This window comes from Acanthaster planci, linkage group LG06, assembly GCF_054643075.1.
Source record: "Acanthaster planci isolate LZ-2023a linkage group LG06, COTS_SCS, whole genome shotgun sequence".
Lineage (NCBI taxonomy): Eukaryota > Metazoa > Echinodermata > Asteroidea > Valvatida > Acanthasteridae > Acanthaster > Acanthaster planci.
The window spans coordinates 22,203,473-22,218,149 of NC_141782.1; the positions used below are offsets into that span (position 1 = coordinate 22,203,473).

General features: G+C 38.5%; 1 protein-coding gene across 3 annotated transcripts; it reads left to right on the forward strand.

Annotated features, from left to right (window-relative positions):
• Nucleotides 1-102: 102 nt before the first annotated feature.
• Nucleotides 103-12,904, forward strand: ccne1 (cyclin E1). 3 transcript variants are annotated; one of them, XM_022236501.2, is made up of 12 exons: nt 103-398; nt 656-708; nt 876-978; nt 1,180-1,236; nt 3,410-3,724; nt 4,490-4,636; nt 4,837-4,932; nt 5,133-5,279; nt 5,633-5,744; nt 5,916-6,073; nt 7,744-7,875; nt 8,910-12,904. In XM_022236501.2, exons 2-11 carry the CDS (start codon nt 692-694, stop codon nt 7,867-7,869), a joined length of 1,278 nt encoding a protein of 425 aa, XP_022092193.2. In that variant the 5' UTR covers nt 103-398; nt 656-691; the 3' UTR covers nt 7,870-7,875; nt 8,910-12,904. The 3 variants fall into 3 exon arrangements, with proteins under 3 accessions (XP_022092193.2, XP_086993943.1, XP_086993942.1); XM_087137817.1 differs by having other exon boundaries at nt 564-708; nt 7,744-12,904; XM_087137816.1 differs by having other exon boundaries at nt 104-398; nt 7,744-12,904.
• The last annotated feature ends 1,773 nt before the right edge of the window (nt 12,905-14,677 follow it).

Here is a 14,677-nt window from a genome sequence, read left to right on the forward strand (position 1 = left end):
TTTTCGTGTTTTACATGGGTTTTTAAAAGCCGGCGCGAACTTTTTCGCGGCAAAAAATACGCCACCTTCGGTCGCCTAGCTAGCTAAGCGCGCGCCCGGGCCCAGCAGCTGCGCACTGGCGATGCGTACAGTTTCGCGGGGTTTCTCTCAGTAGTTGCAGCGAAGTTTGGCTTAAAGGCTGCTACGGAATAGTGGCTCTAGTTTTGTTGCATATTATTGTATTGTACCATATTTTTGAATATAAAGTCACTGGTGACTACACTAGGTACTGATGAAGTTTTATGACCATACGAAGTCTACTTTCGTCGTTACGGCGTGAAATCTAAGGCACACCAGGGGTGAGATCTGACCCGTTTGGTTCACTCTGTCGTACTTCGACGCTATCGGCTCAGACAGTGGTGAGTAAATATAATGTTGGATTTTCTTGTGATTTCTCTACCATAATTGAAATCCTCGTAGCATATGAAAATTCACCTTTCATTTCATCATCCTGCTGAGAAGTATTAATTCTTACTGATGGCTAAGAGTTGAAATTTGGCCTCAAACCTTTGACTTCCTTTCAGCATTGTGTCGAGTCGAGTACACAAAGGAAGACTGATATTTCATCACGGAGCTCGGTTGGAAAATGCACTGTTTTTTCTCTTTTTGCTTCTAGCTACCAACAAATAGAGCTGGTCAGCTAGACGGAATAATGTCAAGAAGGAGAAGGTGAGATTTGTCCACTGTTGACTCAGAATACAATTTTTAATTAATTTTGTTAATTTTATAGGCCCTATGTTTGATCATCGCAACGTAGCTAGACCAAAACGGAGTCTGTACGCAGCGACCCTCACTTTTCAAACCCAAATTTTGTCATTTTTGTCATTGATATTCAGCAACCGATTGCAGACAAGACAAGAATCTCTGTTACCTGCTCAAGAGAGTGAGGGAGAATTCACCATTTGTTCGAGAAAGAGGAAAATTAGGGAAGATGACGTGGTGAGTTTGTGGTGTTTAGTGCAGTGTTCAATCCATGTACCCACCGGTATTTTTGTACACAGTTGGATAGGAGCCTGAAGTGGACCACAATATTATTGATTTCCCGGGGATCCGGGAGCTTCTTGAAAAATCCAAAGGTTACCCCGGGTTCAAGCCACAATCTTTCCTCTTTTCAGAAAGCGTTTTTTCCCATTTTAACAGGATGATGAACTGCATTCTGCAGAAATCCAACGGAGGAGGCAACAGTTTCAAATTCAAGTGAGTCTTTGTCCATTTTGGGGTGATGTTATTGGAGTTATAACATTAGTGCTTTGTGTGGGTGGGTGTGAACATTTGGCGCCGTGTGGTTTTGTTGAGGGGATCCCGGGCAATTTCGCGGGTTAGTTGGGATCCCTTGCCCTTGACACCATCTGTGTACTTTTTGGGCAACTTGTGGATGGGTGGTTCTCTTTTCAATCACTTGTTGATTTATACTGCAAAAAACAGGTGAATACAAATTATGTCTCCATTGATTTAAAAAGTGGTGTTAAGTTGTTGGTTTTACTGATAAGTGTTATTGTGGTGTTAGTTTGAAAGCTTTTGTTTACATTTTATTTCAGCTAGGTTAACAGATTTGAATTTATTTTAACATCAGGTAAATAATTTCCAAATATATAATATTATGGAACATTTCATGCATGTAAACTGACAGTGGAACACCTAATGGCAAATTGAAAAGTGTTCCATATACAGACAACACTAGTTTTCCCTTGAAATGTTGTCAACTGCAATCAGAAAGAGATAACATGTCCTAAAAAGTGAAATTTAGCTAAGGAATTTCCAAAGTATTTACATAGAAACACTTATGTTTTTCAGCCGAGTCTCATAGGTTTATGCACAGGAGCATTAAGTGTTGTCTGCATATCAAAGTCTTTCTAGTAATTTAAATAAGTTAAATTTCAGTTCTAGATTAAACAATTTCCACATAAATAGTATGATGAAGCAGTTAGTGCAGGTGTGGCGATAATTGAACCCCTAAGGCTTGGCAAATATTTAAAAAGTAGACTTGGTATTGAAACAAGCTGAGGACATGGAGGAAGATTCAACATTGCAGGGAAGTGGATTTTTATTTTTGTTGAAATTTCTCAACATTTTCTTTGTAACTAAACATGGCACTGACAGGAACAATTTGTAACTGTTCACATTGCAAAGTGTTATCTGACTGGAAGTAATTAGTCAAATTATAATGAGTACTTCTTGGTAAGATAAATTTCAAATTAGCCAATTACAAAGAACATTTTTTTTTTAAAGATGGGCTTCTTGTAAACACATGTGCACATTACACATACACTGTACAAACACAAATCAAAAATTACCTAAACTGATCGAGTAGGAAAATTTAAGTAATGACATTAGAATTCATCAATTGTACACGGTGAAATCACTGAAGAACACAAGCAGGCCCATGAGTGTTATGTGGTTATTCAATTGGTAATTACTTGAACAGTGTAGCCAAAGTCTGTCATTTAAGTAATGACATTAGAATTCATCAATTGTACACGGTGAAATCACTGAAGAACACAAGCAGGCCCATGAGTGTTATGTGGTTATTCAATGGGTAATTACTTGAACAGTGTAGCAAAGTCTGTTTCACTTCTTGATTCAGTTATTGAAAGACACATCTCTAAACATGCATGATTCCTTTCAGTATACACAGCAGAATGGCCCAAAACCTCTTAAACCAAATATCTCTAATCTCATGTTAAAAATGTAACACAAACGCAAAGAAGGTTGTATTGTACATGTACGTCCTTTTGAAATCAACTAGTACTTGGCATGACATTCAACAACATTTGCAAGTGAAAAAACCTCAATATTAACCTCAATCTTATTACCTAAACCTTGCATAAAAATCAGTGTGTGTGAACAAGCTCTTGTTCAATGAAGGCAGATGGTGATCTAGAAAGGAATGATCAATCAGTTGGAAAAATATCTGAAGCTTTAGGCCTGTGTAATTGTTGATAGTGTTATAGACAATGTCTTTTATAAGTAACCAGTCAACACATACACAAGAGCGTTTGTGCCTAAAGTCAGTAGTCCCCTCCATCCCCCGTATATTATTCATCATGTGACATGACTCAACATGGCAAACTGATTCAACCCCTCAAAGGAAGTGGTCACGGATTATGCATTGTGTATTTACTGAAAGCCTGACCTTCGAACTATTGAGCACTCTGTTGGCTTTTCACAACAAGATGTAGTCATGCCCACCCATGGATTGGACACAACACATTTCAAATTTGCCTAGAGTATCAATGTATTACAGGACAGAAACTGAGAATGTGATGTGCAAACATTTTTAAGCCCAATTTTTCTCACTTACAGTTGCCTTATTTTTTAAAAATGCTTCCAGAGTTGATTTTGATCTTTTCTGTCACCGCCTTTCCCCCAGAATTCCTGGGTTCCCATTTCCGAGTCTGGTGGTTTTGAGACATCATCACTCATACCCACCCCACACCAGGAACCAACAACCCCATCCGAACAACTGCTAGAGTCTGGTTCCAAGTTCCGGTTCCGGAACCTGTTCCCCACCCCACTTACCGACAGAAGATCCCCCTTGCCAATACTGAATTGGGCTGACTCTACTGAAGTCTGGCAAGTGATGTTGGAGAAAGAGAGTAACTACATACACAATACCAGAGTTCTAGATAGACATCCGAGCCTAGAGCCTCGGATGAGAGCAATTCTACTAGACTGGCTGATTGAAGTAAGTACAGTCCCCTGACTGCTGTGGGCTCCTTGCATGAATGAAAGAAGTTTCTCGGTTTTTATCAGCATTTGTGCATATGTGACCCAAGTATACACCTGAATTTTTCATCTAAAAGTGGACACACCTGTGGGTACGGTACATAGGCGCTGGAGCAGAAGTAAGGGGCCAGTGACCCCCCCCCACCCTTTTTAACTGAAGGGACTTGGCCTTCCCACTTTTGACAGGCTGTATAATGAGATGTGACTTAATGGAAGGGTCTATTAATGGTTAATCCCTGGTAGTCTCACAATTGCCCCCTTCCCTTTGAAAATCATTCTGCCACTACTGCAGTGAAGCCAAGCACACAAGTGTCAATGTAACATCTCTCTTTGCATCACCAAGGAGACACTGAGGCACTGATTTGATATGCCATGTTTGCAGTATTTCTTGTTATAAAAAAATATGTAAAGTATGACTTAGCATATGCGATCCCTGGTTACATGGCTCATGTGGAAATTCCTTTGTTCCCTAAATGAAGACATTACTAGTTGGGAAGACTGCCAGCATAAGTTACTAGTCTTCCTAGCAATCTCAGGCTATGTCCACATTACTCGGCTGTAGCTTGGCATTAGCTTCTACTATTGACTCGTATGTAACTTGAATCCACTGCTAAGTGATTTGGACAAAGCCTAAGTTAATGCAGCACAGTGCAGACTATTATGATGACTATGGACATGTAATTTGATACTGGTGTTTGTTTCTATTTGCATTGTTCCACTCCAGGTCTGTGAAGTTTACCGGTTACACAGGGAAACTTTTTACCTTGCTGCCGACTTTGTAGATAGATATTTGTCAAAAACTTCAAACATACCAAAGACCAAGCTACAGTTGATAGGAATTACAGCGTTATTCATTGCAGCTAAACTGGAGGTAAGATCCAACTTGTAATGTCAAATTTGCCAGAGTTGTAGTTAAGTCTGCCAAAAAAGGTCATCTCAAAGGAAACTGTCTTAAAATGCTGAACATTGATCTTTCTTCTGTATCGTTTTTTCTTAGATAATCACGCCCAGACATCTTTAATAATTTCATTTTTCCACTTCCATTCTAAAAATTTTTTTTCTTTCAAATAGGAAATCTATCCTCCCAAACTTGCCGAGTTTGCTTACGTCACAGATGGTGCTAGCACAGAGCCAGAAATACTGGACCAAGAGTTGGTCATGCTGAAGGTAAGCACAAACTTCACAGCTTAAAGTTTTTAGAAACCATTCTTTTTGTTTATAAACACCACAGTGGTTTACAAATACTGCCAAATACACCTGAGAAATTTTCAATATATCTATTTTTATACAGCATCTTTGTCACTATTTTATGAGACTGGAGATTTTCCTGAGTAGCTGCAATTCTGATCGTTGACATTATCTTGCAGACATTGAAGTGGGGCCTGTCGCCAGTGACTGTCAATACTTGGTTGAATATCTATCTTCAGCTTAGTAGACGTAGTCACACCACACGGAGCAGCCACAACTTCTTACTACCAGAATACTCAGGGCATCAGTTTGTACAAATAGCTCAGGTATGTAATGGACAGCATCTGTGTTGGAATTTCCTGGATGGAATTCAAATTGTTTATTACTAGATTTCAGGATTTTCTCTTAGGTGTTAATGAGGATGAGGTGGCCAAAAAATGAAAGTTCGCTCAGTGAGTGTGAGTGTTGTGAACCACACTGATGGCCTAAAATAAGTTACATGAACTTTGATGTCACAGTTGCTGTCGGTCCATTCCCTCAAAATAACAGATCTTGCACTTTGTGGTCATCTCTGGTCATCAGAAAAGTCTGAAGGTTTTCAAACAGAATCTGCTGCTGCAAGAGCTGCGTAGTTTCTTTTACTAACTGTAAATATTTTTGTTTACGTACTGTTGTCCAGCTTCTAGATTTGTGTATATTGGACATAGGCTGCCTCCAGTTTGATTACAGTGTTATCGCTGCATCGGCCTTGTATCATATGACGTCTCAAGAGCTAGCCTTAGAAGTGACAGGTAAGTTTTTGTGTATAAGTCGAAAAAAATTTACTTTCATGTAAGGGTAAGGTTTTCAGTTTTCAGATTGTTATCGTGGTATTGCAACGTTGATGTTTTCGACTATGTGCTTTTATTTTTGTGTTTGCATAAGATGAGTCTCTACTGTGAATTTTGACTTGATATTTCCAGGTTTGAAGTGGGATGATATAGCTACCTGTGTCCACTGGATGTCGGCGTTTGCAATAACGGTACGAGAGATGGGACTAGCTGAGTTAACAGGCTTCAGAAGTGTCTACTCTGATGATGCTCATAACATCCAAACACATGCCAATCAACTGAGTAGTCTGGTGAGTTTGTGTCATGGGTTCGAGTCCCACCTGAGTACGCTTGTGGTTTTTTTTTTCACAAGCCCTCGGGGGCTAACACTTAGTATACAGTGTTATAATACATGTCGGGCAGGGCAAAAAATCCAAAATTAATAAACATCTCCCCGGCGAAAATCCATCCTTGGAAATACTAATATATATGACTTCCCAGCACTAAGGGGGTAGTAACATGTAAGACCCAGTCTAGATGTTGTGCCACTGTCGCACTGAAGTAACAATTTTTTTTAATTTGGAAAAGGGGTCGCATGGTGTCTGGTAGGGATCAACTGATGTTCATCCAATGTCTGATGTTTTAATTGGAGCATTGGCTGATATCTGATCCGATGTTTTTACTGACAATAACTGAAAACACAACCTTAACAGGGTGTAGGCCTACTCCTTACAACACAACCAGTGTTCTCCCTTAAAACGTTAGTTTATACAATGTACATTCACATGATTAGTTTTTTGCTTTTATGGTCACTGAGTTGAGAGAATAAATTGTGCACGTCACGTCACGGCCTGCACAATAATGGCACTCCATTGTATTCACACTCAACACGTGAGGTGCACACATGCAGAATAGACACACAGCACCTGTGCCTCGTGTTGCCACATGCAAAGTAGTTCCCTGGCTCCTTTCATGGCATTCAGTGGAAATGGTACACAAGTACACTGACTGCTCCATGGAGCCGCAGTCCATTGAGTTGTTAAGGCACAGATCATGCAGGTGTTATTTTGGGGGATAGTTTACATAGGTTTAACCATGGTATATCCGTTCATTTATCACACAAAATGAAAAAACATAGTTTGTATGCATACTCAAATAAAAATATGAGATTTGTGTTTGCCAAAACTGAGTGCAGAGTTTGTTCCTTTCTTCAATTTAACATCGGCACTCATATCGGCAAGGAAGGTCAAATTCGATGTTTGGCCAATGTTGCCGAACATCGGCCTGATCCAATGTCCAATCCGATCATCGGTTGATTCCTAGTGTCAGCAAATTGAGTTTGGCACAGCCTGTTAGCTCATCACACTGTTGATGCCACATTTGCAGTTCTTCGGCTAGTTGAAGCTTTCAACTGCTCATGCCCTGACTGAAGTGTTTCTGGGCCATTCAAGAAATCAAGGTCTTCCCTATCAGTTCGGCCATCGAATCATACGCATGCTTTGGTTTCAAATGACCTTGCTGTCTTGAAATGCCCCATTCATTGGCTCATTCTGTGGTTAGAGCAGCCGCTGTGCTCTTGCCATGCTCTTGCTAAACTAACTTTCAATTAAATTTCGGCATGGTTGTTGTGCAACATCAGGACCAGTCCTTAGTTCATGTGATTGTCCTTGAAGAGTGTGTCTGTTTACCTCCCTTTGTGCCTGCCACCTTGAAAATGATCGTGCTTTGTCTGAAGAAGTTGTCTTAACAAATAGTTGTCAATGTTCTTAACCTTAAATGCTGGTACTTGAGATATCAAGTGTAATTGTTCAAGTCCTCCCACCACCTCAGTGATACCCTTAGGTCTTTGGGTACTCATCTGCCCCTTCCAAGCCAAACGATATTCCTTCTGGAACTTGTCAGCAATACCTATCAAGAGTCAAGAGAAGTTGAAGGAACCCTCTCTACAATGACCCAAACTGTTTTTATTTGCCATCCACAGGACAGAGCTCTTGATAGATTACAGCAGATCATGCGGCCATTGGACAGTAGCCCCATCCATATGGCTGGTGTTCTGACACCTCCACACAGTCATCATAAAGGTTACACACAGACAGTCGACCTATGAAACCAGGTTGGCCTGAGTTTTCTAATCCTCCTCAGAAATTTTTCAACTTTGTACGGGTGTTTTTCATCTACAGCTGATTAAGATTAAGAAATGTGTAAAAACAAAATGCTGTGTATTGTTTTTCTCCCATTGAAATGTTTTTTTAAGACAACTGTGAATATTATCAAGAGATATTCTGTTTATATCTAGGTTGATACTAACTTTGTATCGTCATACAAAAAGTTGCATCTGCTCTTGAAATTGGAGGGCAAAAACAGACTGTTTCCACGGAAAACGTCAGAGATTGTCCACACAATAAAAACAGCTCTTGTTGGGCACACTTCCTACTGGTGCTGCATGAGTGAAATATTTTCAGCACATAAATTTGATATTATGTCTGCTGTTCCTCAGATATAAGTCAGTCGGCCAATTTACATTGTTCACATGTACGCTTTCCTATGGAGCTTCACATTTGTGATACTTTCCAGGCTTCCATAAGAAAGCACACATTTAAAAAAGCATTATGTCATCAGTACATATGTGACCAGCTCTAGGAAAATGGGTAATAAGTCGTCAGATTCAGGTTATCAGGTTTGATATGACTGGATTGTGTACATCACAAGCTGCAATTTGATGTGTGAATGACCCCTGTAGTGCACAGCGTTCCAGAGACATTTGTATATTTTCGGATTCAATAAAAGCACTTTTTGAGAAAAAACTCTTGAAGTGTAGCGCTTGGAAACACAGTGCTATGTAGGATTTCCTTCTGAATGATCAATTTTCATTTTTATTCATCAGTATACATGTTTGTAGTCACAAATTCTGAAAATATAAATATTATAGAAAGTATTGAAGGAAAAACACAAAAATCACTTTTTTAAAGAAATTTTGCCCTCTCCAAATAGAACAGGCCATTACGTGTTTTGGCATTGTGCGACTTCTTACCCTTTTTTGCAGAGCTGGTCACATATTGGTCTACTGTACCAAGTGAGGATGTGTCCAAAACGGGCCTCCAAGGCTATGGCTAGGTCTATTGTATGCGCGTCTCTGTTTATTTCCAGTGGAGTGAAGATCTGAACCTAGCTCTAGACAACGGATTTGGATGCAGCCTAAAACAGTCACTTGCAATTTTAAATTGGATGTTTGGTATCCTGAGTGTTTTCTATTACACTTACACATCCAAATAGAATTTCTTCAGACTGAATGCCCAATTCTTACACCAAGTGATTTGGAACAAGGAATTTTGACTTCTGGAATGGTCTGGTGTCTTGACTTTGTGCTATTCTCATCCACTGTGAACAAGATGTCAACATTGCTGAACGTCTTTTACCAAATTGTAAGATTTCTGTCAGATCAGGTGGCAATAGACCGATTGCGCCAGCTAAATCACACGACCTATACTGGGTATCAACCCCACATCAACGTGTGTTTTTAGTGTTGTTTACAAACAATACAGCCAAGTCACAGTACAGTACCCAGTTCATCAGTAGTCCGAGTACAGTACCTACCGTTAGCTTTATTTTTGGTAAATGATACCTAGGAAACACTTAGCTTTTTGGTCGCGTGTTTGTTGATATTTAATACCCACAAAAGGTGACGTGACTTAGCAGGTGCAATCGGTCTATAGTTGCATTAGTATCTTCACTATAAAGAAGTCATGTGGATGGTAACATGTATCAAACATGCAAACAATTTAGTGAGAAAGATTTTATTTAAATTTGGTTCACAAAGGACGTAATTCACCCATAAATGTGTAAAATATCTTGTTAAACTATTCACTGAGTTAACTGGACAAGCTCAGCCAGTGTTAAAGTTGGACCCAAGAGTCAAGCCTACAGTCTTTGTTTGAGTTTAGGTGATAAAAAAGTCACATGCAGAGATGGTCTTCAGATACAAACGGGTAATTTATCTTTACTAAGCTTGCAATTACATGTATTTGGTTGCATATGCAACAAAATGAGCCTTGCAAATCTGAACTCTGTCCAAATCCCTCACACCTATTTGTGCAGTATTTTGATGGATATTATACTGTTTTACCCAGCACAGCGCTTGATTTTCTTGTTTTTAGTTCAGGAATAAGGACAGTAATTTTAGAAATGTGGAAGCCCTCTCAGGAGTAATCATCACACCAGACAAAGGCCTTTTACTTTGTATGCATATTTCCATGATTTTTAAAGCCTTTGTTCTAAATTTCTGCCACAAAAAGTGTGATTTTCATCAAATGTGTTAAACTGTGTTAAAATATTTTTGCATACTGTTTTAATTAGGTCAACATTAAATGTTGCTTTTGGAAAATCCTGAACAAACAAATTTTTTGGGGGGGTCGATCCCTTTTTATACTTGTGTTGACAGAATTCTTAAAGTTGGATACTGTAGATAGCAAATTAGGATAACCATGAAATGTTATGATTCCACAGGCCCGGCTGTAGTGAGTCTTTGGTCAGAATATTGATATTTTCCCTTGAAAAATCATAGGTTTTAGATACTATCTTGTCAATAGGTATTTAGGTTTTAGAAAGTTTCATTACCAGTTGACACTTCAGACAGGGTATAGAATATTTTGGTTGCACTACGCATGCACGCAGTCATTGTTGTACATGAAAGTTTACGATTTAGTCTCTTTTTTTTCTGAAAGATTGTCACTTTTTCATCAAATGTCCATGCAGGAATCAGTAAGCATTCCTTCCATTTTAGAAAATGTGATACCAGCATGTCAGAGTAGACCTTTCTAACGAAGTTCCAATGGATGCTGTTTTGGGGTTTGGGTTTCTGTTTTTGTGTTTTAGGCAAAGGAGGTTTTCCCCCAAGATAATTTATTTCAAGTAGCATAGGAAGATGTTCAAAACTACTGTACAATATGCAATATTATTTCCATTTGACCTCAAGCCCGTGATAATTCAAAATGACATTGTCATTAAAAATTAAGCTAACTTGAGTTCTTAAGTTTGAAACTCAGCTCGATAGGAATAATAGTCCATGACTTTTAAACTAAGTAGTAATCTTCACTGAATGTCAACATTTATGCAGTGTGTAATACATATATTTATTGTTTTGTTGTACAGAAAATTTCTATTAGTTTGTGGTTTCGTTTTATAGTGTTTTTTTCTTCAAGATAAGGAGTGTAATGATCAAGTATCATTTTTTTTCTTTTTAAAAATATATGTGACCCATTCTGTGAAAATGAGTCACAAGTTGCCAGAGCCACTTTGGAGTAAAAGGTGCTTGAAAATAATTTTGCACTGTGTAATTCAATAGGAACCCACAGCGTTTTTCACCATGGAGTATCTACTTTCATCAGGATGCCAAACTGAGTGATACATCAAAACAAAAAACTCAATTTAATCTTTCCAATACAAATGAAAACTCAAAAAGTGGCACTGGTGACTTAAGACTCATTTTCACAGAGTGGGTCACATAATCCCTGACTGAAAACCAGGGAAGTCATTAACTTTTAGGCTGCATCCACCAGACTTGGCCATACACGTCTGTGAAAAGTAGCCATAGCCACTCCATAGCCACTACCACAGCTATTCAGTTTCAGAATCTGCACTTGTTTCGTAAAAGATAACTTTTTCTTTAATGTTAAGCATCATGTTACCTCACTAGAACAGTGTATGTAGGTATTGTTACTTCATCTGTGAGAAAGGTGCTGTAGAACATTCAACCTGAGCCTAAGATGGAGTTTCAGCAAGGAATCCTGTCCATTTTTGGTTTAGATCTCAAGCTCTTATATCAGATGGTTGTTGCATTTTCTATCTCCAAGTCCGTGTTAGTTACATCGATATTTGCCTCTGGTATAGACCTGTAACATACTGACGCCAGGTTTTGTTTACATGTACCCTTTCCTATGGCAGTGAAGTGGGATGCGATCCATGGAGCCCCCATAGATTAATGCACGTTTAAACAAACTGTGACATGATTTTGTTTTAGGTTTATTAATGCGAAGTTTAACAAAATCCAGTCTCCATCTTAGGCCTACAAATATGTTTGAAACTCTGCACTTTGTTTGATTATTTTCAAAAACAATGCAGTTTTTGTTGGAGGGGGGGTAATCTTGCATGTTGTATCTGTGTGTATGTGTGTTGAGCTGTTTTTCCAAAGTAATATACCTTTGACAGTCTATACTTGTTTATTATATTGTGTGATGGTATTATTCGTATTCAAATGTTTTGTTTTTGTTGATCCTGTTCAGCATTCAGGACACCAAATGAAGAAATCGGTCCTTCTGGTTTTTCATATCATTTTCATGCTTAATGACTTTAGTGGTCGATTGTGACCCAAGTAGTGTCACCCTCACTGAATGTTTTATTTCCAATGAAACTCAAATGAAAAATTGACCAAGTACAATGTAGTCTCATGGGTTTTAACCAGCATGTATAGGAATGGAAAGAAGTCTTTTGACATGTAGAAATACTGATATATTGGAAACTATTTATGCAAACAATTTGGACAGAAATTTTTCGACATGAGCAATGAACTTATAATTTGAATTTATCTGTATAAATGCGTATGGAATTGTGGGATTCTTTTACAGTCTGAGACAGATGTTATGTGTAGAAGTTTAAGTCAAATGAAATTTGACAGGAGTGAATCTTGGCCACGTTGACTGTTGAAAATGATTTTGCTTTATGTAATGTGGGATGGTGCCTTGAAGGTTTCGAGGGACAGGCGGAAGATCTGTCTTCAAGAGATAATTTAATAATTTCCCCACAAATATAAGCAAAGTAGCATGAAAGTCCTTTCGGCAGGTTTAATTCATAATTTGGAATTAACATACGTTTTTATTGATATTAGTTTTATATTTAATTTCATCCCTTTGTGGATTCTTGTTTTTCAAAGTATACCCCTCTACAAACCAGCAACAATTCAAGAAATTCACCTTGATGGTTTTCCAACTACTCACAGAAATTAGACTTTTAAAGATTCATGCCTTGATTTTTTAATACTTTGTTGTGAAACATTTCATTTTGGATTCTACATGTTCTTCATTACGCTTCGTTTTTTTATGTAGTTCATGAATTGTGTACCAAATAAAATATTGGTGCTTTGAAATGAAGTGATCATATTAGTGGATTCATGTTAATCAGTTTGCGTAACACTACTGGCCTTTTAATTTCCATTCATAAATATCTTGCAGAACTCTCAAATGTCCAGATTAAAATTTTGCCAAGAGTAGTGATGCAGTTGGAAGGAGGGGCCCACATTTGAAATCTTGCAATTAAAAGTTATTCAAGCTGCACATCAGTTGCTTTTTAGTGCCACCTTGAAAAACTGTGCACACACCCAGACTCCCCACTGCCACCCAAGGTCCGCTCCAACCCCAATTTACATTTTGATTGTTCAAAGACGTTACATTTCCCATCTCAAATAACTGAAATGATGGCAGAGGGCATCATCAACATTATTATGGATCTGCATATCCATGTTCAGAACGTGTGTGGGGGTGGGGGAGAAATCTTGGAGTTCCCTGAATAGAGTGACTGATGTGAAGTTAGTTTCTCGTTCAACATTCAAAGTTGAACAAGTAACCGTTTGACATTCAGGATGCACACCCCTAAGAGCTATGGAGTGCAAAAGGGACAAAAATACCACACTGTCACCATGTACATCCATTCACATGTACACAATTTATTGTACATGCCCATTTCCCAAAGATGTATACACAAACAACTCTCTCCCACAGAGTGGAACCAAGAGCAACAGGTTTTGGGGGGTCAAACAAGCCCTGAAATGTTGGTGACAGCTTTTTACAGGAGTGTTAAATCATTAGAGGAAAAATACAGGTTAGTTTATATGCTTGCTGTTTCATTGAAACTATTTCAGTCAGTTGAAATGATAGAAACTATTTCAGTCAGTTGAAATGATATACATGTACATCAATCTCATGCCCTGGCTCTTAACTACTTTTTTCAAAGTGCTTCATGATTTAGACTCTGTTGTCTCCATTTCAACCAGGGTAAAGGTAGATTCCCACGGTCAAAACGACTTTGATGATATTAACTTGTCTTGTTGGTGGAGTTCTTTGCTTGCACACCATGAGTGGGAAAGTGAATGCATCGCACAACAATTTTCTCCAATCAAACTCAAATACCAAAGCCCCATGCCCCGCCTGGATATTAAATTGAATCTTATGTCATTGTTCTCAATCGGCGACAACTCCTCAGCAATAGTGCATGGCGTTTTTCAGTCAGGGTCAAACAAGCAAAATGTAGTTGGCACAGTTTGTATTTTGTTTCTATTGCACTCCATCGCTCTTAGGGGTGTGCATCCTGAATGTCTTATTCAAAGTTGAATATCAAACAGTTACTCGTTCTGTTCCTTCCTCCATGGTTCAACATTGAATGTCGAATGTCAAATGAGGAATAAGTACTGGTAACTGAGTCCCCCCCCTCCAACAAAAAAGAGAAGGTGCTAGTTTCAATTTGACACAGTATCTCCTTCGGTGTATCCAACAGGCCTTTGTACTGATGACAAGGCCTACTTCAAATATTTGTTTACAAATCGTGTGATTGTTGTCTGAGCTGTCTGTAGGAAAGATTGTTTAAAAATCCATGCCACTTGGTGGCGCACTCTCTCGTGACGTCACTCGTGACCGGGATGGGGAAAACCCAGAGTGAATCCGTAATATCTAAAAATAGAACTGAGGCAGCTTGCTTTTTCAAAATTCCAAATATCAAGTAGTTTGTGTTCTAATGCAGTTATGATTGTCGTAATTTTCATGCACAAGACAAGAGATTTTGAAGTGAATAAATCATTTGATTACACATAACAATAATTTTGTGTACTTCAATTAAGTCACACACTGCCGTTCGAATATTATGTCGCTTTA